A 22,738-nucleotide genomic window follows, 5' to 3' on the forward strand; every position below is an offset into this window, starting at 1 on the left:
GTGAAACCCTGTGTCTGCTAAAAATACAGAAATTAACCAGACATGGTGATGCGCACCTGTAATCCCAGCTACTCGAGAGGCTGAAGTGGGAGAATTGCTTGAACCCGGGAGGCAGAGGTTGCAGTGAGCCAAGATGGTGCCACTGCACTCCAGCCTGGGCGACAGAGCAAGACTTTGTCTCAAAGAAAAAAAAAAAAAAGTCAGGAAGGAGGAGACAGAGAGATTAGGAAAAGAAAACAAAAGGTAGGGAATAGAAAGAGAGAGGCCAGGGGATGGTAAGGAAAAAAGGAGAGAAACTAGATACTGGGACACAGGAAAAGATGGACAAACACAGAGGAAGGTCTGGCACACTCCCTAGTTCATGTGTTAGTTGCAGTAAACAGCTTGTTCTACCCCTGGTGCTCCCTGGACCGTGGGCATTAGAGTAAGTGATCACTGGCCTTTGAAATCCTTATTAGCTTTCTAGCAGTTTAGGAAAAATTCTTTCTGTGCTGAGAAACAGCTGGCCTGCTTTGATTTTCAAACTTCAAAGCTATTTTTTGAAATAAAGGTTATTTTCTCAAGAACGTCTGAAGGTTTTACACGTGTGTAAAGGAATGACTGAAAGTCTCTGACGTTGCAAAGCTGTCAGATGGCCTTATCTTTGGTCTTTCAGAGATTAGAGCTGTCTTATTCCATAGAGCCTATATGTTACATTTGGAATCAGCGTTTATTTCACTGATTTGAGGGATTTCCCACTGCACCCCACCCACCTTGTCCCACAATCAAACTTAGTTTGGGGTTCCATTGGATCTTAGTATAGACAATATAAAATGGAGGCCACATGTACATCTCTAAGGTAAGGAAAAACAGACCAGCATTCACAGCTCTTTCATGATCACTGTTCTCCCATTGAAAGCTGAACTTGTGAATGTCTGCACCTAGCAACCCACTAAGAAAGAAGTTGCTTTCAAGCTGCAGTAACTGTTTTTAGCACTACCATATATGTGCTACTGTACCTTATTCCCAGAATATTTGGGGTTATGTTCTGCTGGTGGCACATTAAAGAAGACAAAATAGAACAGGAAAATGTCCAGAGAAGGTGAAATAAAATACTGAAGGATGGAGAACAAAGCAAAGCCATATAGGGACAAACTAAAATCACTGGCTTCTTGAGTCTGAAAATATGATGACTGAAGGGGAAAAGAAAATAAGTGCATAGAGGCTGGGCGTGGTGGCTCATGCCTGTAATCCCAGCACTTTGGGAGGCCGAGGCAGGCGGATTACCTGAGGTTGGGAGTTCAAGACCAACCTGACCAACATGGAGAAACCCCGTCTCTACTAAAAATACAAAAATTAGCCGGGCTTGGTGGCGCATGCCTGTAATCCCAGCTACTCGGGAGGCAGAGGCAGGAGAATCGCTTGAACCTGGGAGGCGGAGGTTGCAGTGAGTCTAGATTGCACCACTGCACTCCAGCCTGGGCAACAAGAGTGAGACTCCATCAAAAAGAAAGAAAGGAAAAGAAAAGAAAAGAAAAGAAAAGAAAAAAAAGAAAGAAAGAAAAAGAAAGAAAGAAAGAAAGAAGAGAGAGAAAGAAGGAAAGAAAGAAAAGAAAGGAGGGAAAGGAAGGAAAGGAAGGAAGGAAAGGAAGGAAAGAAAGGAAAGGAAAGAGAAAGAAAAGAAGTGCATACAACGTGATAGGTAGAGTTACTACAAACTTAAGTCTAGAATACTGGAGTTTGAGGGGTATCCCCTTGAACTTGAAAGAGATGGTTTGGGGTTAGATAAAGGGAGGCCCTACTTTGCATAATCAAATACTAAGGAATTTATTTCCCTAAGGGGTTGGGCAGGCCAAAAATAGAAATAGATTCTAAAATATTTGGGCCCATTTGTGAATGACAGAATCATACTGGGTTATTCTGAGAAGTTCAGATGCATGGAGGCTACCTCTCACAGTACACACATCTCTGAGTGTGCCTGTCAGCTCGAATCCTGGGTGGTGTAGATCATGGGGGCTGCCCCTGGGACCATGTCTCTAAAAGGTCCTTGGTGTTGCCCTCAGAATTAAGGGGATGACTCCTAGGCTATGAGGCTGAAACACTGGGTCAGTATGCACTGGTCAGGAGGTCACCAGGCCACCAGACCGAGTGATACTGCTGTTGCCTCCTCACAGAAGCTAGGCTGCTTCTGAGACAGCCAATAGAGATGAATACAGCTCAGTTGGGGAACAGGGAGGAACAGCTTTGGTTTGGTCCAGCGTGGCTTCAATCTTACATCTGTCTTTATCTATTTCAAAAAGTTGATTTAAGTGAAAATAGATTTATTTTTTCTGATTAAAAAAATAATTTTTAAAAAGTATTTGGGGGCGCCTGTGGTCCCAGCTACTGGGGAGGCTGAGGCTGGAGAATGGTGTGAACCCGGGTGGCGGAGCTTGCAGTGAGCCAAGATCGCACCACTGCACTCCAGCCTGGGCAACAGAACAAGACTCCATCTCAAAAAAAAAAAAAAAAAAGGATTTGGGCAGAGTACAGAGAGGTGTAAAAAAGGAAATGAAAAAATGAAAACTACTGTAATACTGCTAATGTTTTGATATAATTCTTACAGACTTCATTCTACATACATATATATATATACACGCTAATTTTTTAAAAAATTGGATTGTACTTTACTACTGTCTCATAGTCTGCATTGCTTTTTACTTAGTAATATATGATAGGTATCTTTCTATGCACAATGTGTTTTAAAAAATATTTTTAAACGTCTGCAGATTACTCCATTGTATGGAAACAGCATAGTTCCCATAATAAATCTGCTATTGATGGACATTTGGATTGCTTTTATTTTTATGGGTTTTTTTTTTTTTTTTTTGAGACAGGGTTTTGCTCTTTTGCCCAGGCTGGAGGGCAGTGGCATGATCTTGGCTCACTGCAACCTCCGCATTCTGGTTTCAAGCAGTTCTCGTGCCTCAGCCTCCCGAGTAGCTGGGATTACAGGTGCCCACCTGTAATGGTAGCTAGTTATAATTAATAGTGGATATTATTAATCAAAGGATAGTGGTGAGAAATGTGATAATGTAAATAAAACATTTACATGTATGAGCTTATAGATTTATTGTTTTTTCTGATTTAAAAAAATAATTTTAAAAAGCATTTGGGCAGAGATATAAAAAGGAAACGAAAATTACTGTAATGCTGCTAATGTTTTGATATCATTCTTACAGGCTTTATTCCACATACATATAATGCATTAATTTTTTAATATATGTGTGAAATAAATGTGATAATGCAAATAAAACATTTATATTTATGGGTCTCAAAAGTGTTAAAACACTTAAATGCTGCAGGGATTCTTTGTTTCTTTTTTTTTTTTTTGAGACAGAGTCTCAATTTGTCACCCAGACTGAAGTGCAGTGGCATGATATTGGCTCACTGCAACCTCTGCCTCCCAGGTTCAAGTGATTCTCGTGCCTCAGCCTCCCAAGTAGCTGTGATTACAGGTGACTGCCACCATGCCCAGCAAATTTCTGTATTTTTAGTAGAGACGGGGTTTCGCCATGTTGCCCAAGCTGGTCTCAAACTTCTGACCTCAAGTGATCCACCCACCTTGGACTCCTAAAGTGCTGGGATTACAGGTGTGAGTCACAGCACCCAGCTGCATTCTTATTTTCTTATTAACATTTTTGTGTTGTTAAGAATTAGACAGCTTTAGAGTAGGTCTCATCTCCTAGATGTCCCCCACACAGACAGGGCCCCCAAAACTCTCTGAGGTCTTGCCATCATCCAGAATAACATTTCTGACTTTTCGGACTGGATTCAACTGCTTTGAGGGGCAGGTAGGCCTCACAGTCTAGCAGATGTCTGCTCTCACATACCTAAATGGCATTTGGCTCCCCACAGCATTCACCTGGCGATTGTTTGCCATTGTCTACCATACTGGGGAGGAAAGCTTATCGTGTTCTCTTCCTTGTTGGGCCCTCTATAAATACACCCAGATTGCGTGGGCCTGAATTGAACACTCTGGCGAGAAACCAGCTTTCTCAGGAAGAAGGAGATCAGTTGCATTACAACGTAACTTGCAATTCCTTTCCAAACTTCTGGTGCTTTTGCTTTGAAAAAAAAAAAAAAAAAAAAAAAAAGCTGCTGCTGCTCATCATTGCTAGCCAAAAGCATTTATAGATTATGGACATTTTTTTTTTCATCTAGAAAGGAGCACATAGCAAGCATGGTGTTCTTCATTAGAGGTTGTGAGACACCCAGCCAAGGACTAACACTGAGTCCCAGATAAATGCTATTCGGTCTTGATCACTGTCTTTTTCCAGATCATTTCTTCTATTACTTTCCCTTTAAGATAGAGTCACTAAGACCATAGAAAATAAATCAGCCTATAAGAGGAATTCTTAAATTATGTGGAAGATGAGAGTGGGTGGATAGGAAGAAAAAAAAGTGAGGAGTTGTGGGGAGAGAAGTACCTCTCTCTCAGAGAAGGTGGCAGAAGTGGGAGTCAGGGAAACATGGGACTTATAAAAGGAAGGCAACATGTCTTTTTGTGGCAGAGAAAAAAGTTACACAAAAAATTGTTTCTGGATCAACAAAAGAAAATATATAAAGCAAAATATAAATAGAAGTAAGTTGAAGACTATAGTACTATAAGAAAACAAAGACAAAAAAAAAAAAAAAAGATTGTGGGTCCCTAGAAGCCAAGGGCAGTGACTATCTCATTGATTTTTCTAGTTCCTGTGCCCAGCACAGGACTGATGGTGAAGCAAGGCAGGTCTGGACTAGGGCAACAACATGGGGACAGAAAAGGATCTCAGACAGAATTGTACAAAGAATGACCTGAAAGCACTGGTAATCGGCCACCTAGAAGAGAGTTCAGGCCTAGTGATGTCAACAGAGAAGTGGGAGTAGGACATAGTAGGTCCAGGGAATATGCTGAAAGTAGAGAGGATCACAGACGCATCTGTCCTTCCTCACAGAAATGATTCCCTCAGGGAAAGCACGAGAAAGCTATGCAATAGGGGCAGGTATGCCAAAGATTTTAGTCACTTCATTCACTTTTATATCCTGCAAATAAGGAAGTTTCCCAATATCCAGCTATCTATACTCGAGGCATGAATCACCACAGGACTACACTACCCAGGGAGACTGGAGTCTAGATAGAAATACGCACATGAATTGCTGTTTTGGCTCTGCTCTTCAGGCCTCAACAAGCTGAGCTTGGAGTTGAAAGGAGGCGGACAGGAAAATGAAAGTTGCTATTACTCAGGCTTTGACAGATAAAGTAGGTTTCCCATCTTTGCTCAATACTATATTTTATAGCGACTGAATAGGCAGAGTAGGTGGAGAGTAGGCCAGAGCCTGGGGGCTCTGTCAAAAATCATTCCACTGTATGACAACCACAGCATAGCCCCCAAGTGAAGGTCAGAAAAGGGTGACTGAACAGGAAGAGAGTTCATGAATTTTCCAGGTTCTTAGCAAGTTGAGGACCTTCTGAATTGATGCAATGAAGACTTATGGGGAAGCTGTGGTATTATTCCACTGCATTTCTCAATAAAATAGAGGAAGGGCTATTCCAGATGACTTCTTGAAGAAATAAAATATTCTGTACATACCTGAAAAGCAAAACCCCAATGTAACATTTTGTAACTTTTTTGATGGCAAAAAGAATCCCCCTACTTTCTTGCCTTCTCTCTGTACCTGCCACTACATTTTCTCCCCAAAATTCATATCTGTCCCATGTGCAAAATATATTCACCCTGTCCACACAGCTCCAAACTGGGGATAAAGAGGAACAGAATTTTTCACTTATTTATGCAATAAATAGTTATCAGTCACTTATTATATACCAGGCATTGTTCAAAGAGCTGAAGATACGGTGGTGAGTGGGACAGACAAGTTTAGTCTAGCCGAGACATCTGTTCTGTCTTCTCAGCATTTGCTCTGACCAGCAAGGGCACGGGGTGCTAAGGTGGAGAGAAGAGGCGGTGTCGAGTACAAGGCAGAGCATCTTGGTGAAATGTCAGGTCAGCTCCTTGTCAGCACATGCTTGAGTAAAATGAACAAGCGAGGTCTTATATATAACATGTGTAAAGTTCTTGGAGACTGTTCTAGTGAAACAGCACCAGCTATAAGGAGCTGCCATAATTAGAAAGACATAGGAGTTGATAACAAATAGGAAAATGTGTTCTGAGAAGGTATGGAGAAGGCGAACAGTCACTGCTTCCCTCTGGGGCCCCCACTCTTCTTTGTGAGGCTGTCACGAAACACAGTAGTCTCTCCAACACATCTAAGCACCCACAGTGGCAGCTGAAGAAAAACACTATAATCTCTCTCGATCTTTCTCACAGTTTTGGTAATTTTTGAGACTTCAGTAAATGGATGGCACTCAACATTCAACAGCCAAGGAGCTACATTTAATTGGAATTCTGACTAAAAAAAAGTGTGTAACAAATTGATTAAAAGTAATAGTTAACACATTCATCAGGGAATCTAAATACCTCATTGTGAGAACTTCTACTAAAGATTCAATAAGGGACAAATCTCTGCAGGTACTAGAAATTTCTTTTCATTTTCTACTGTGGGACCTGGAGAAGCTACTGGTCTACTGTGGGAGGGCCACACCCTACTACTTTCTGCGGAGACCCAAACCACTGCCTGCTCCAGCCTCTCCTATGTCCTGGCTAATGGCCAAAAGATGACTGAGTCAACTTCAGGGACAAAGCGGTTCTCATCTCCTAAACCAAGCTTGTCCAACCCGCAGCCCACGGGCTGCACACAGCCCGGTATGGCAGTGAATGAAGCCCAACACAATTTGTAAGCTTTCTTAAAATACCATGAGGTTCTTTTTTTTTTTTTTTTTTTTTTTTGGCAATTTTTATTTGTAGCTCGTCAGTTATCGTTAGTGTTAGTGTATTTTATGTGTGGCCCAAGATAATTCTTCCTCTTCCAATATGGCCCAGGGAAGCCAAAAGGTTGGACACTCCTTCCGTTTTCCCATCAGGCAGTGGGAAGGAAGGGTAATGAATTTGAATAACAAGCTTTCCTTCTTTGCCTTGTAAACACTATCACTTAACTGGACTCCTTGCCTCCAATTTCTGATCTCTAAAGCACCCTTTGCGCTTCTGGCACTTAACATTACTGATGTTAACTGATCTGACCATGTCACTCTCATGCTTCAAGCCCTTCATGTGCTCTGTGCTGCCACAGAGTAAAGCTCAGATTCCTTAGTACGCTATTCATGGCCCTCCCAAATTTTTTACCACCTTTTCTGTCTCATCTTTCACTGTCCACGTCCTCTTCCAATCTGGCTTGTAGCCTCAGCTCCCCAGCCACATAAGGCTATCGATGTACTTTCATGTCTTTGAGCCACTGCTCATGCCATATTCCTCTGCCAGGAAGATCCTTCCTTCCAATCTCGATCTGTCAAAATTCTCCTCATCTTTCAAAGGCTGGCTTAAAGGCTACCTCCTATTTTTAAAGTCCTGTCTAATTCCCTCAGTAGGAATTAATCCTTCTCTTCTCCGGGCGAGCATAGTACTTGGTTTATATTTCTTTTATGACACACTGTGCCTTGGAGTCTAGTAATGTAGCCATGTTTTCATCACCCTCATTGAAAGTAATTAAGTTATCTCTGTATCTTTGTCTACAGCCCCTATGCTCAGTGCTTGGCACAGAGAGCTGCTCAATATTGAATAAATGAATGCAAATGGTGATTATATATGCATACGTGATGAGTGTGTGTGTGTGGGGATTCTCTATGTCCTTATCAACAGACCCCATCAAATCCAGCACTACATAAAAAATGGGCATTCAACAAATAACTCCTAATAAATGACATGGATATATATATACACACACACACATATGGGTGTGTGTGTGTTTTACTTTTTATTTTTCCCTGTGAATTTCATTTTGAAAAGGAGTCATAGAAGTAATCATGTTTTCAGTGACTTCCAAGAACAACAAACAAGAACAAAGACCATTCGACCAAGTAAAAGCTCAGATCTGAGCGCCATCTCAGTATATTTTAATGAAACCTGCAGTTTTAACAATAATTTGGACCATGGGTTATCAGATTGCAATTACTGATCAATCAATTTGCCACACAATAGCTCAGGGAATGACATAACTGAAAAAAGAAATTGGCAATATGAAAATTGCTCCCCACGGGGATACCCTTATCCTATATTTGTGTCTGGCAAACAAAGGCAGCAGCACCACTGGGTTCTGGTCTGGAGATCTTTCAGCTCTGACCGCCTTCGAGCATCCATATGCAGCTATAACAAACTGCCTCTAGCTTGGCTTAATCTTTTGTATTAGCTCATTAATGAGTCTGGATTCCTTCCCCATTTTCCATGGTATCCCAGGCAGGCACAAAGGCTCAGGCGGCAGGGGGCAGCTTTCCTTTTGCCTGACAACAAGTGGTCACTGGTTCCAGTCTGGGGCTAACAAATTCCATAGTTCTTTGAAGGTAGAGCCTATGGTGTAGGTCTGCCCTAGGCTCTGCAATGCAAAAAAAGAGCTTTGGGAATTTGGGCCTAGGCAGTGTCACTGGTATCTGTGACATCACCCCAACAGCTGAGAGTGATGGTGTCTCAAGAAAGCTCAGTAGCCACAAGCCCCGTGAATTCTTTCTGCTCTGTTGGCATGTGAAATACACACACACTCACAAACATATTATATGCTGCTTAAAATCATTCTAAATACCTCCTGTGAGACATCTGCCAATAAGGATATCATGTCAGCCGGGTTTTAAATATAGGAACCTCTCACCATCTTCAACCAGAGAGCAAAATGCAAAAGGAATGCAGATTAACTTGCCCTGAACTTTATAGCTCTGAAGTCTCTCCACTTGATACCATCCTTCCATGAAAGGTCCTGGTGGGGCTGAAGATTAAAATGGGACTTCTGGATCATGTGGTAAAATCTCTAAGCTGTACTCCAAGGGTAGCCTGCCTATTTATAGAGCCTCTACTTCAGGGCAGAGTTCAAACTTGGGAAAATCTGAAGAACTTAATTTAAACACACACACACACACACACACACACACGCACGCACACACGCAAAATCATCTTCATTTTCCATTCAGTCACTTTGAGCCAAACTAATCTTTAAATAGTTCAAAAATCTGTTGAAGGTTGGCTAGATATATTTTTCCAAGAATCTTTAGAATTTAGATTATTATATTTAGAATTTTTAAATCATTTAAACAACACTCCAAACTAGAAAAGTTGTAGTCTCTCCATTCCAGAAATTGATAAACTGAGGCACAGATACTCAAGTCACTTAAAAGGTCACTCTTGACTTGCCCTTATGCTAACCCTTCATATTGTAAGAATATGAAGAAAAACAGTACCTAGAATTATATTGAGTGCCTACCACATACATTATCCCTAATATTTGTCTTAACTTTTCAAGATAGATGATAGTATACCCATTTCACAGATTAGGAAGCATGAGTATAGGAAAGTTAAGTAATTTGACCTAAAGCCAAGTAACTACAAAATGACAAATCTAAGAATTAAATACAGATCTATTTGGCTCTAAAGCCTTTGTTCTTTCCCTCAAACTAAATAATCCAGTGTTTTGGCTCTCAAACATCTCACTGAGACTCTCAGTCACATACCAGTGATGCTTTACAACTAAAACAGGTAGTATTGGCGTTAACAAAAACTCATGTGGAGCAGTGAACATCACAATCCCAAAACAGTCCTTTTTAACCTTTAAACAGGGTGGAGAGTATTTTTCTAGTCACTTCCATGTCTCTCCCTCTCCCACCTAAACATACATGTAAATCTGTATCTTTCTCTTCCCACAAAAAATGGCAACAACATCAAGAGAGTTACTAAATTACCACAATATTTGGGGGATATTGTTTTGGGTCAGTGAAGGTTTCATAGCTATTTCCATCATAACTAAAAACTAACATGTGTGCTAAGTTGGGTTTCCCCTATCATGCTTAGGCACTCATGTTTGTGAATCTACATGTAATACTTCACATTTAACCCCATGGGGATATTACCCTGCTGGCTTTTTCCTGTGATTGCAGCCTACTGAGATATTTTTGCATCCCAATTGTGTTATCTATGTATTCACTAACCCCACCTAGCATCATGCAGTCACTAAATATTAGAAGTATGCCTTCTCTATCTTCAGTTAAGTCACTAGCAAAAACTTTAGGCAATAAGGGGCTAGGCACAAAGTTAATAACTAAAGGACTCACTCTGGGCTGATATTGATACATTTCATATTTGATAAATAATTAGCTATGCATTTATCCAACTAGATGATCAGTTAGCCAATATTTCTCCTTACTTATTTTAAGACGAATCATAGGAATCTCTGTCAAACGCCTTGCTGAAATTGAGACCCAGCATGTCTATGCCAATCCTCTGATCAATAAGGCATGTGCATGCGTGCTCGTATAAGGAGAAATGGCCTGATTAGTTCTGAGTAAGTCCACAGTGGCTACTTGTAACCACCATGGCTGCTTCCAACAGCTCATGCTCTCCAAGAATCTAATCTAGAATTTCATTAGGATGTGACACCAGACTTTCTGGTTTGTGGCTTCCAAAATCCAATTTCCATCCCTTATTGAAGGTGAGGGTAAATAATTGTGCCAGTCTTCAGTCTTTTGGCTCTTCACCAATTCTTTGTGATGCTTCAAAGTTTAATAACAGTGATACCATGATAATAACCATAAGAATCCTCAGTGACCTGGAATGTAACTAACCTGAACTTGTACTTCATTTTTGTGGCATATCAGAAGAGTAATTCTCTTAGCTTTTATTTGGTTTCGTCAGCTGCTTGCCCATAATACAGAACAGATATTACTCTGAGAAGTGATGACTTAGCAAAATAGGGACTATGAAAAAAAAATCTAGATCAACTTATTAAACATGGAAAAGAAAACCATACTTAAGAAATTATCCAATAAGATCCAGTGTATATGAATAATAATGTAATCTTTATTTTGGATATTAATTAGAACTCTGTTAGAGACACTCCACTTAACAGTTGCTACGTAAAATCACTGTGGTCACTATCTAATGAAAGCACATAGTTAGGAATACAGAATTAATCTCCTTATTATCATTTTACCTTAACTGTGTACCAACACTGAGCCCATACAGAATTTGGAAACATTTCTTGCTATGTGTCAAATAAATTTACAGTTGAACGCTAGATCTCAAATAAGGACCAAGACCAAACATTTGTGTGGGCCAGTTAACACAAGACTGCACCATATAGACAAGCTAGTTTAAGACAAAAGAGCTCAGCTCAGTACTTTGTTCTCATTGGGTTTTGTTAGAATCCTAATGACATGGGCAAAGAAAACTCATATATGCTGGTCATCAGCTTCAAAGAAGCCACTTCTGGTTCACTAGTACTACAGCATGGGCCTTTAGCTATCACTTCAATAATGTTACCACCAAGCCATTCACATTCTCCCATTTGGTCTCCATTCTGACCCACAGTTCATTTTAGAAAGCAGCTGATGGGGACTGGAGGGCATGCTGTGACTTCCTTGTGTATTATAGATATTTAGTACCTCCATTGACCACTCAAATTAAGAAATGGCTCACATGGATTTAAGCCTTTAATGTTAGCTTTAAGGGCATCTAAGATTTTTGTTATTTTTGCAGTTGGACCCCTTTAAGTGAAATCTTACTTAGAAGACCAATATGTGAAGAAGATTTTTAAAAATGGAGCTGCTCTGGTTAAAATAGGAATGGGGGACTTAGAACAACCTCCACAGCACCTCTCCCACATTCCCTATGGAACACAATCTGAATACACTGCCCTAAACAACTGAGCTATCTGGCACAGAAGCCCACTGACTAATATGATGCTAATTTTGTCATTCTGGAAGGAGGAAGGAGGCACGAGATAAATTATTATAGGATGTCCAGGAAGGTGGAGGAGTTGAGATCCAGGGGATGAGACTGAAAGGATGACTGACCCTGAATGAGAACAGGAGCCTGAGTCAGACTCTGTGAGTGGGTAAAAGGCCATGAGCAACAGGTCTTGCTGATTCTGCCTTCCTTTGGTTCAGTGATCCCAGCAGAGACCTCCCCACCCGGTGCAACAACTGCCCAATGAGTTGAATGAGGCAGTTGGGCACTAAGGTATACTTGTTAGGCCCAAACCTACTTAATATCCAAAATAAGTGATAAATAATTAGGAAGTTCATGGTTCCTGCTGTACAGCCTTTTGTTCCAAAGGTGAACTTCCTAAGTATGGGCTTCTGCCATGATTTGGAGTACTTACTGTATAAGAAAATGTGTTTGTATATTTGCAAGCACGTTTGTATCAAGAGCCTTTGGAAGCAGAGCAAATGGCTGTATAGAATATTAACCTGTTTATTTCCCAGTCCCAGTGTTGTCATTTACTGGTAGTATGACTTTGGACAAGTCATTTTTCTCTCTTGGCTTTAACATCCTCTGTAAAATCAAAGGGTTAGACCCTATGATCCTGCACTTATGTAATTCTGTCCTTTAGCACAGACACTGGCTAATATTGAATGTGAAAATTACCTTAAATGAAATCTAAATTCAGAAATAAGTTAAGGGCAGCAAAGGTTAAGTCCTTTGAATTGACTGATCAATCAATCAATTTTATATATTGAGGGTCTACTTTGTATATGCTACTGTGTTAGGTGCCACGGGATACAAAGAATTAAATGTGCGATCCCACACTTAGGGAGCTTACAGTCTAGAAGCAAGATACATATTCATAAATATATCTCAGTTAATTTCTGAAATAGTATTTGAATACACACACATACATACACACACACTGATATACTTCATATAGCAAATGTTTGTAACTGCAAACCTTTTAGGGAACGAGTATTTGTAACTGTTTATTAAAAAGTATCAGCCAGGCACGGTGGCTCACACCTGTAATCCCAGCACTTTGGGAGGCTGAGGCAGGCACATCACCTGAGATTAGGAGTTGGAGACCAGCCTGGCCAACATGGTGAAACCCCGTCTCTACTAAAAATACAAAAATTAGCCAGGCATGGTGGTGGGCACCTGTAATCCCAGCTACTCAGGAGGCTGAGGCAGGAGAATTGCTTGAACCCGGGAGGTGGAGGTTGCAGTGAGCCAATATTGCACCACTGCATTCCAGCCTGAGTGACAGAGCGAGACTCCATCTCAAAAAAAAAAAAAAAAAAAAAAGGTGTTGCATTTGGCCAGTGGGTAAATGTAAATAGAATAGGAGACCCTATGAATTTCATAGATAATTTAGATATGTATTTCTAAACTTCATAAACCTGGTAGTCTATATTGTTTGACAGAATTGTCTTTTCATATGTAGAACTTGCCTTTCCATTGCTAACACTTCCAATTAAAAGTATTCTATGAAAGAATACAATAATGTAATGAGAAAAGTTCATGTATTTCCCTCCATTGCTCAATCAAGATGACCCCAACACTAATACCAACAACATTTTGGCTCGCCATTCCCGACTCATCTTCCATTTTTGAGTAATTTAATTTAATATGCAAGGACTAAAATACATGACCTAATTTAAGTATCTTTAATCCTGTGTATTCTAAATATAGCAAATAGTTCATTTTCAAGAAATTTAATATGAAATACTTGGGAATTCTTCTTGGTGCGGTGTTATTAAACTGTATATAATAATTAAGATATTAAAAACACATGCTCCCCAAAGCCACCAGACATTGTAATTATTTTTCAGGCTATTAGACAAAGTGACAGAAGATTTTTTAATGATAAATCCCTTTTGGAGTATATCAGAGAATTTCCTTTTGCGTCATGAAATAATGTTTAACTCCACAGAGTCTAAGTCTGGTATTTAAAAGACTAACTCACATTGTCCTTTTGTGACTCAGAAGTCATTCATTGGCTCTTGTTAACATGCCATTGTAGGTACTCTGTCCTTCACACACACACACACACACACACACACACACACACACACACACATTCTGGCTCCATATGGAAATAAAGGGCAATTACTAGAGTTCTGCCATGTCACTTGTATGTGAACAAGTAAGACAGACACTGGGACATAATTCCATTTGGGAAGGTCTTTTACTTAAAGTTGACTTTCAAAAGGTTTCTCCTTTTACTTAGAAATTTTATATCAATATTGGCTTTTCTAGCAACCATTGCACTAGGCCAGTGTTTTACAACTCTCACTCCTGTTATTGTGAGAAGACTATGAAAACAAGTTACCTGGAGTGTTTTTCATCATGTCTGAGATTCATTTCAAACATTTTTCTAAAATCACATGCTAAGGAATGTCCTGAGTGCTCCTTTGGCACTTAACAGCTTTACTAATTAACTTATTAAAAATTTTAACTTTCTATTTCAAAAGTTAGTGTCTTCATCGCACTAGAGTCTGCTAGGCATCTTAAAAATACTTTTCTGGTGTTTACAGAGGGGGATGGAAGTAGAGACATTTCAGTGTCTGTTCTAGATTTTTAAATTATCTTTGACCATTTAACATCATTCTATGAATTAGGACTCACTAGCAGAAAGTTCTTCTGCTATTTATAACTCAAACTCATGCCACAAAGCTCCTCTGTTTCCATACAATGTGGTGGTTAGTTTTCCAAGAATCTCACCAATTGAGATTTTGTAAACAATGTGCTTAATCTTTCATTGCTGCTGATTTTAGAGTTCGGCCATAGAAATGACCATATTTGGCACTTGAAAATTATCAGACCACAAATTAGGGAGTTTTTGTTATTTGTATTCTGCACATCTTTTCTATATAGATCTTCCTAATAGGTGTGCCATGTCTTGGTACAAGTAAAGGAAAGTGCACAGAGAATGAAATCAGTAGCTCTGGATTCTAGGTCTAGCTCTACTACGTACTGTATGGAAATCAGTAGACTTCTAATGCCCATGGTTTCTTCATCTGGGAATGTAAGTAACAATGCCTGCCTTGCTTTCCTCTCTGAGCGGCTATAAAGATCACATTATCTAATGGATAGGAAAGAGCTTTGCAAACTGAATTGTGCTATGTAAATAAATGGCAGAATTATTATCATTCATATGGCATCACATGGTTAACATGATTCGAAAACAGGTCACCTATCTGGCCCTGGAGGAGGGAAACTTAGGGGTGATAAATGTAAAACTGTTTTTATAGTTTAATGTTTTCATAGCCTAATGAGAACAAGGCAGAACAGAAGAATTGGGTGGGGGGAAGGGCAAGTTTAAGTTCCATCTGCCCAGGCTGGAAGGCTGGTGGGAAGGGAACAACCTCTGAAAAGATGAGAGGTTACAAAGTGGAAAGGGGTGACCTGGGAACAGGGTGTTTTAAAAAGAGTGGCAGAGTGGAGAATAAAGTCACAAGACTTGTTCACAAGAGGGTGCTGGGTTAAAGCCTGACCTTGAGCCACAAATCATGGAATCACACGGCTGGAAGGAATCTTAAGAGGCCATCTCGTCCACTCCCCCACCATTCAGCAGGACATTTCAACCATCCCAAACAGATGAGACTTTATCTAACTTTGAATGAAAAGCTCTGACACCAAATGGGCAGGTATTGACTACTCTGGCTTCAACTGTTTACAACGGGCAGGAAAACAATTTCTGGTATTTCATTTGAACCTGAACTGAAATGGGGAAACAATAAATGGATAGATTTTTCTTGGGAACAATAACTCCTGTGGCAGTTTAGGGACTGCTAAATTAGCACTAACTACATGACTACTCTTAAAGAGAGAGAAAAGTTAACAACAAAACTAGGTTAGGGGATAAATGACCCACAGTATTATATGAGTAACGGTGTGTTGTGATCATTTTTGGTAATTGTGGAGTCTTCTCTCCATGTAGGAGCCTGGAGCAGAATGACACTAACAAAAACAAAACTTAGTTGTTGTTGTTGTTGTTGTTGTTTTAAAGCAATATGGCCTAGCAAATTCCAGGACTGACACTGAGGACGTAAAATAGTTCAATTCCTCTCCTAACACAAGACAATAAATTCTCACACAAATTAGAAACTGAAAAGGAAATAAAAAGGTCCTCATTTCTGATCTTGGGAATGTTACACAGGAACTCTGGCTTGGAAGGAGGAGGGGAGAACATTCCACACCTGTAGTCCTTCCCAGGAAAGGCGCCTGAGCCTGGCCCTGAACCCATCCATCCCCTCAAAGTTATACCATGGGACTATCAGTATGAAAATAATGTTACTTTATTCTCTTAGTGGGTATATTATTTCCAGAGCTATCAACAGTAACCATAACCTGCAAGGAGGCAGCTGAGAATTCCCAGGAAACAAAGTGAAAAGCTATTTTGGGATGTGCTCATAAATGGCCTAGCCATAGTTCATCTGGATGGACAAACATGGGGCATACATGCAGAGAGAGAGAGAGAGAGAGAGAGAGAGAGAGAGAGAGAGTGTGTGTGTGTGTGTGTGTGTGTGTGTGTGTGTGAGAGAGAGAGAGAGAGAGAGAGAGTATCTCTGTATTAGCACGCTATTATAGTTTTAAGAGATGCAGCACCGAGCAAGGGGCTTAGGAAAATAACATCACATTCTCAGATTCACCACTCAATTACATGTGAACTTGGAAAGTTAACTTAATTCTACCTCCCTATCACCAAAGCTTTAGGCCGATTTAGTCAGGCATTCAGTGAATCCAGATGTTTGGCAGTATATAGGAAACATCTGGATAATTGACTGAGTTTTCAACTGAACTCACTGAATCTTTTGGCAGCATGTCTACGTCTACACAGCCACTGATGGCTTTCTGCCTCAGTTTCTCTAACTATAAAAAGGACAAACATTATTTATCACTTACCTCCCCAAAAAACAGTGAAAATGAGATAAGGTTTAAGAGTAATAATGAGTTCTTGAAAAGATTCTGTCACAGTTTTATATCTTATATAATTCCAGGTTGGATTTTTTTTCTAAGCAGTTAGACCTTAGAACATGACATCACTTTGAAATATGGGTAAATGCTATACAAAGACAACACATTATCATTATCATCAACATCATCGACATCATCATGACTTTCTTCTTTATGACTTCCCTAAAGTGTCTCACTTTCAGATCGAATCATGGCCAAAATATGGATTTTATTTAAGGACTGAAAAAATGTGTTTCAGCTATATAAAGCAACACAGATGAGAAAAAAAATCAATGTGGGTATTTGGAGTCCAACAATTTTAACAGCTCAACTGAAACAGGTAAAACTGGTTTATCAATGAGAATTAATTGGTTGCTCAATGGTATTTGTATAGAAACTGACAATGTTCACACACTTATTCATGGCCAGAGGTAGGAAAAAGGAATTGTAATAGCGACCTTTCTCTCTATGTACATCACCCTACCTGTCAGCCGGTTTCAGCTTTTCGTGGCTGAAAGTTAGAGGAGAGGGAAACAAGGAGACAACATGGGAGAGAAAGAGAGAGAAGAGATGCATTAAAGGGATCTATAAACATACAAAACTGGGGGAGAAGAATTAGACTGGCAGAAAGTACTGGAACTCCCTTTCAAACTCAAGTCCTGCCTATAGAGAAAATCCTAAACACAGTCCTCACAACTAACTGCCATATATTAAGTGCCTGTCATGCACATGCAATTACATATATCTGTGTGCATATTTTATATATATATGTATATAATATATATACACACTGGAGTTTTTGATACCTTTACCATAATACCAATGAGAGAACTAAAGCTCAGAGAGGTTAACTGATTTACCCAAGGTTATATACCTAGTAAAATCTATAACTGAATTCAGATCCATTTGGATTCAAAGCCCATATTCTTTCTACTGTGCCCAAAGCCTTTGCTGAAAGGGCTTGCTATAAATACTTTTTAGTGACTGCCTGATCATATAGAAGCCCACGTCTGATACAGCTTTCCCATTTTCTAGGGTGGGGTCCGCGCACAGGTCTTCACTCTATCTTTCTTATGACTGCCCCTCCCTTGCTTGCCTTTACCTACTCAAACCCTACTCATCGCTTATGGCAGATCTTAACACTTGCCCCTCTCTGCAATCTTCCCACTAGCCTAATCATGCCACCCAAAACCAATGAGCAGCACTCCTCTTCAGGCTCTGCATCACAGGCTGCCCTTTATCTTTATTTAACCACTTCCTATGCTTGTGCTTCCTCTCCCAAGGATGCTGTGAGGACAGAGGACTAGACTTCCTTTGAATCCCCAAAATCCCTGGCACCTGGCTGAGTAAATAGTAGGTAATCCTTAAGGTCTGTTGACACAAGGGACCTGTTGACAATACTCCTCATTTAGGATTAGGGACACAGTGATGGAAACTGAGATTTTGGCCTCACCAGTATTGGGGTCTAACCAGTTGAACATAGCCACCTAGACACATTTGGTTTGAGATAATTTGTACCACTGTCCCCAAGTGAAGTATATCATGCCCTCAACTCAGTAGTAAGTGTTTTACATTGTTTGTGCTCTGATCCCCTCAGAGATGCATTTTGAAATTATCACACTATATCTAGCAAGGCTTCATAGAACTTAGTGAAGTTGTACTTTCACACACACACACAAAAAGGCTCAGTTAGGTAGACGCTGCCATTATCATTTGCTCAGCAGCACTATCAGCTATTTATTAAGTGCTCACTGAGTACAGAGTACTTTATTAGGCACCAGAGGAGTTTACACTCAAGCATGTCATCAATACTTTCACAATGCAATTGCAGTGAAAAAAATACTACTCTTAGAAAGCCCTTCTAAGTATTTTCTAAGACCCACAAAAATTTCACTGCTAAAATCCATATTTTAAAGACCCACAAAAATTTCACTGCTAAAATCCATATTTTAAAAACTCATGCCAATGTCTTTGTATAAAACCTCTGTTCTTGCATAAGGATTTCAGTTCCATTAAGTTCTTCCTAAACTATAAATAGAAGTCAGTGATGCCGGAGTCCTCCCACCCATGGATCATGGGGCAGGAACACTGTCACTCTGGTATATGCCTTTTTGGTGGCATTTTTATTGTGGCCACAAAGCAATCACAAGCAGATGGTACAACTAACTTCTATTTGTGTCTTGTTACTAAACTTCTTATGAGAGGAAAAACTATGTGTACAGGTCAAGGGAATCTGTGGGTGTCTCTGTGCATGGCAGTGAGTCAGAAGCTGGCAGGGATGCAGTGAAATTGGACTTCTCCTGTCTTGCTGGTGACAGTGAAAACTGATACATTCTCATTGAAAAGCAATTTGGATACATGCATTTAAATTGCTCATATCCTTTGACCCAATAACTTTAGCATGTTAAGAAAATAAGCTAAGATCAGGATAAAGCATTATATATGAGGAGGTACCTTTATTTATGATGGCAAAAAATTTGAAGCGACCTGTATATCCAGCAAAAGCATGCAGATTAATTATGATGAATACTCAACAGAATATTATGCAGCCATAACAAATAATTAATATAAAGATTTGTGGGGACCAGGCATGGTGGCTCACACCTGTAGTCCTAGCACTTTGCGGGGCCAATGCAGTAGGATCGCTTGAGCCCAGGAGTTCGAGACCAGCCTGGGCAACATAGTGAGACCTCATCTCTACAAAAAAATTAAAAATTAGCCAGGTGTGATGGTGCATGCCTATAGTACCAGCTACTTGGGAGGCTGAGACATGAGAATATCTTGAGCCCAGGAGGTCAAGACTGCAGTAAGTCACGATTGTGCCACTGTGCTCCAGCCTGGGCAACAGAGCAAGACCGTGTCTCAAAACAATACAATACAAAACAAAACAAAACAACAATAACAAAAAAATTTGTGACAATATGGAAAAGTGTTGCCAAGATAGTGTTAATTTTCAGAACTACAAATCACTTGTGGATTTCTGATTATGGAAAAAGTCTGTGTGAGTGTGCCTTTCTGGACAAATGTTAGACGAGAACATGTAAAAATGAAAACAGACGGGATAGAATAGTGCGATTGTGAGAAATATTTTTCCCTCTATTTTCTAAGATACCCCTCATATTGCAATATTGTCTTTATAATTTAAAAGTTGGGTGAAAAATGAAGGCCAGAAGTCCTTTTTAGCAGACAGACTATTTGAAGAAAATAACAGTGTCTTTTCTAAAAACCCAAGAATATAGTTTGAACAGTGGAAGCTGTCTCTCTCTCTCTTTCTCTCTGTCATTTCTACTTTTTATTATTTTTTTTTTGACATTCCACATACCTGGTTAATGTGCTTCAATTTGTCAATAATTTGACTGACTACTGGCTCAGGGCCCTTCATTTTCAGCTCATGGAGATTGAACTGGTTTTTCATTCCATTCCTTGCCGCCTTTTGGCTGTATCTGTAAAGGTGAAGGTAAAGAAAAGGTTTGTCAAAGAAAGTCCCAAACAAAGGAAAAGCTGACTTTATTTGGCATCAACAGTCAGGCTGACACAAGCTCATGAGACGACCTCATGGTGCAAAAGTAGACCATTCCACATAGTGTCTATTTACAGTAAGAAAACATTCATTCAACAACCAGCAATTATATTCAATATCCCTTTTCTTCCCTAGATGTTGGGGATACAACAATGAACAAGACAGACAAGGTCTGTGTGCGCTTATTGTGCTCTCAGTCTAGTGGGGAGTCTAGAAGAGTAAGGGCCAATGACAAGGCAGAGTGATTAGAGCTGTGCTGGGGGAGGTTCAAGGTCATGACAGTGAAGTACACAGAATGAACCTTCACTGTGTGTAAGCCTTCTACTCATTTGAAGGAGAAAGATTCTTCCATATTCTTTACCTCTTCCTTCCCCTCTTCTTCCTCCTCCCACTGTTTCCTGTAGGCTATGGAGCTGGGTATCTATTCAGGAGACTTTCTCAAATCACTTGCACCATAAATTACACCTGTCAGCTTCCCTCTGCGTTCTCCATGAGAGGAGAGAACACTAGCCTGAGGGAAGATTTTAACGTGCTCCTGTAGGATAAACCATAGGCTTTACTCCAGAATTGAAGTTTCAGGGTAGCAATGGACATCCTCACCATCATGAGAAGGGTAACTACTTAAAGTACTAGGCAATTCTGCTTTCCAGTGTGGGGTTTTGCCAACTTCAACTGGGACAGTGATGCACAGATGAGGTGGTTTCCTTATTGCACCCATAGTTCCAGACCTCTACATAGAATTATTCCTCATTTTGCGAAACAAAGAAAACAAGAAACAGATGTCATTTATTCCTTCTGCTTTCATCATGTGGGAATACCAGAACACCACTGCCAAAGAGAGAAAAAGGTTTTGAGCTCTTTTTTACTTGCCCCTGATCCTGATAATGGAATGCTTTCTTAAAGAAATGAAAAGATTCCCAGGGCTTTTGCTCTCTCTTTATATACTTTTTTTTTTCAATTACAATAGGGTAGCCAGGGTTATAAGGGTAAATTGATATCTATAATTCATATTTTAAATTATGAAATAATAATGTTCATTATAAACAATTCAAGAAGTACAGAAATAAACAAGGCATAAAATAAAAGTTGCCCCATCAATCTGTTTTTCCAAGAGTGGACCATGGTCAACAGTTTGATATACATGTAGAGGTTTTCACCTACATATACTAATGGGTAATTTTAACCAAAATTGGAATGATGTTACTCATACTGATTTGCAACTTTGTATCACTTAATATATATACTTTGGACTGGACTTGTAATCTCAGCACTTTGGGAGGTCAAGGCAGGAGGATTACTTGAGCCCAGGAGTTTGAGTACAGCCTGGACAACATGGTGAAACCCCATCTCTATAAAAAATACAAAAAATTAGCCAGGCGTTTTAGTAGAGACGGGGGTTTCGCCATGTTGACCAGGCTGGTCTCGAACTCCTGACTTCAGGTGATCCATCCACCTCGGCCTCCTAAAGTGCTGGGATTACAGGTGTGAGCCACCATGCCTGGCCAACTTTTTGTAGAGACGGGGTCTCCCTATGTTGCCCAGACTGGTCTCAAACACCCGGGCTCAAGTGATCCTCCCGCCTCAGCCTCCCAAAGTGCTGAGATTACAGGCATGAGCCACAGTGCTCAGCACTTTTTTCTTTTGAACTATGACTCTCACATGATTTTCACTGCCACAGGTGGGGGTCCTCTGAGGTAGTTTGTGTGTTATCTCCACAGGGTGACAGGCTGTGTTCTGGAAGGATGTTCAGGATTGAATTTCAATTTTCAGTCACTCGCACTGGATTCCCAAACCAGCCTAGTTTGGGACAAGAGATTACAAAACACTCCTTAGAAACACTAACTCATCTCAACTAAAACAGGGAGTGAATGAACCTGGCATATTAAACTGTTAATAATGACAAACTGAAAAATATAAAATAACCACAAAATAATGAGGCAGTCTCGATGGAATGGGCACATTTACCTGTGTGCCTCATTTTATGCAATGTAGGTATTTCAAAGAAGTTGTGTGTGAAATGAATTTCTGTGATCTAAATACTCTAAACAGGTCGAAGAAGCCTTGTTATTTAAAGAAATTCTGTAAGCAAATCTTTTTAACTGAAAAAGTAAGGAAAGTCCTGCTTCACAAATCATTTAGTATATTTTGCTTAAAGTGAGGTACACTTGTATTAAACTAAGGAAAAACATCAGTGAATTGTGTTCTACTGTTTACATTATGTATAATTTCCAATGAGATAAGATAATGAAAAGTGAAGATGCCTAAACTGATTTGTGTTTAATTCTCCACATAGCTCAATCTACCAACAAAGAGTTTTCATTTGGCATTTGCAAACAGATTATCATTTAGATGGCACCACCAAAGCAGCTTCAATGTTGCAACTTGAACGTCTTTAAAGAGA

The 22,738-nt window shown here is 39.9% G+C and overlaps 3 protein-coding genes across 6 annotated transcripts in view; 2 read left to right on the forward strand and 1 right to left on the reverse strand.

Annotated features, from left to right (window-relative positions):
- The window catches only part of HPRT1 (hypoxanthine phosphoribosyltransferase 1), a 1,139,661-nt gene that overhangs the window by 279,029 nt on the left and 837,894 nt on the right, over positions 1-22,738 (forward strand). The gene's annotated exons all lie outside the window — the stretch shown is intronic.
- CCDC160 (coiled-coil domain containing 160) overlaps positions 1-22,738 on the forward strand; it is an 820,286-nt gene that overhangs the window by 220,925 nt on the left and 576,623 nt on the right. The gene's annotated exons all lie outside the window — the stretch shown is intronic.
- GPC3 (glypican 3) overlaps positions 1-22,738 on the reverse strand; it is a 455,763-nt gene that overhangs the window by 100,478 nt on the left and 332,547 nt on the right. For all 3 annotated transcript variants that reach the window (XM_050777318.1, XM_050777320.1, XM_050777319.1), the window contains exon 6: positions 20,140-20,260. In XM_050777318.1, coding sequence (XP_050633275.1) covers positions 20,140-20,260 — 121 coding nt within the window. The remainder of the gene's footprint in view (positions 1-20,139; positions 20,261-22,738) is intronic.

This window comes from Macaca thibetana, chromosome X, assembly GCF_024542745.1.
Source record: "Macaca thibetana thibetana isolate TM-01 chromosome X, ASM2454274v1, whole genome shotgun sequence".
Classification (NCBI taxonomy): domain Eukaryota; kingdom Metazoa; phylum Chordata; class Mammalia; order Primates; family Cercopithecidae; genus Macaca; species Macaca thibetana.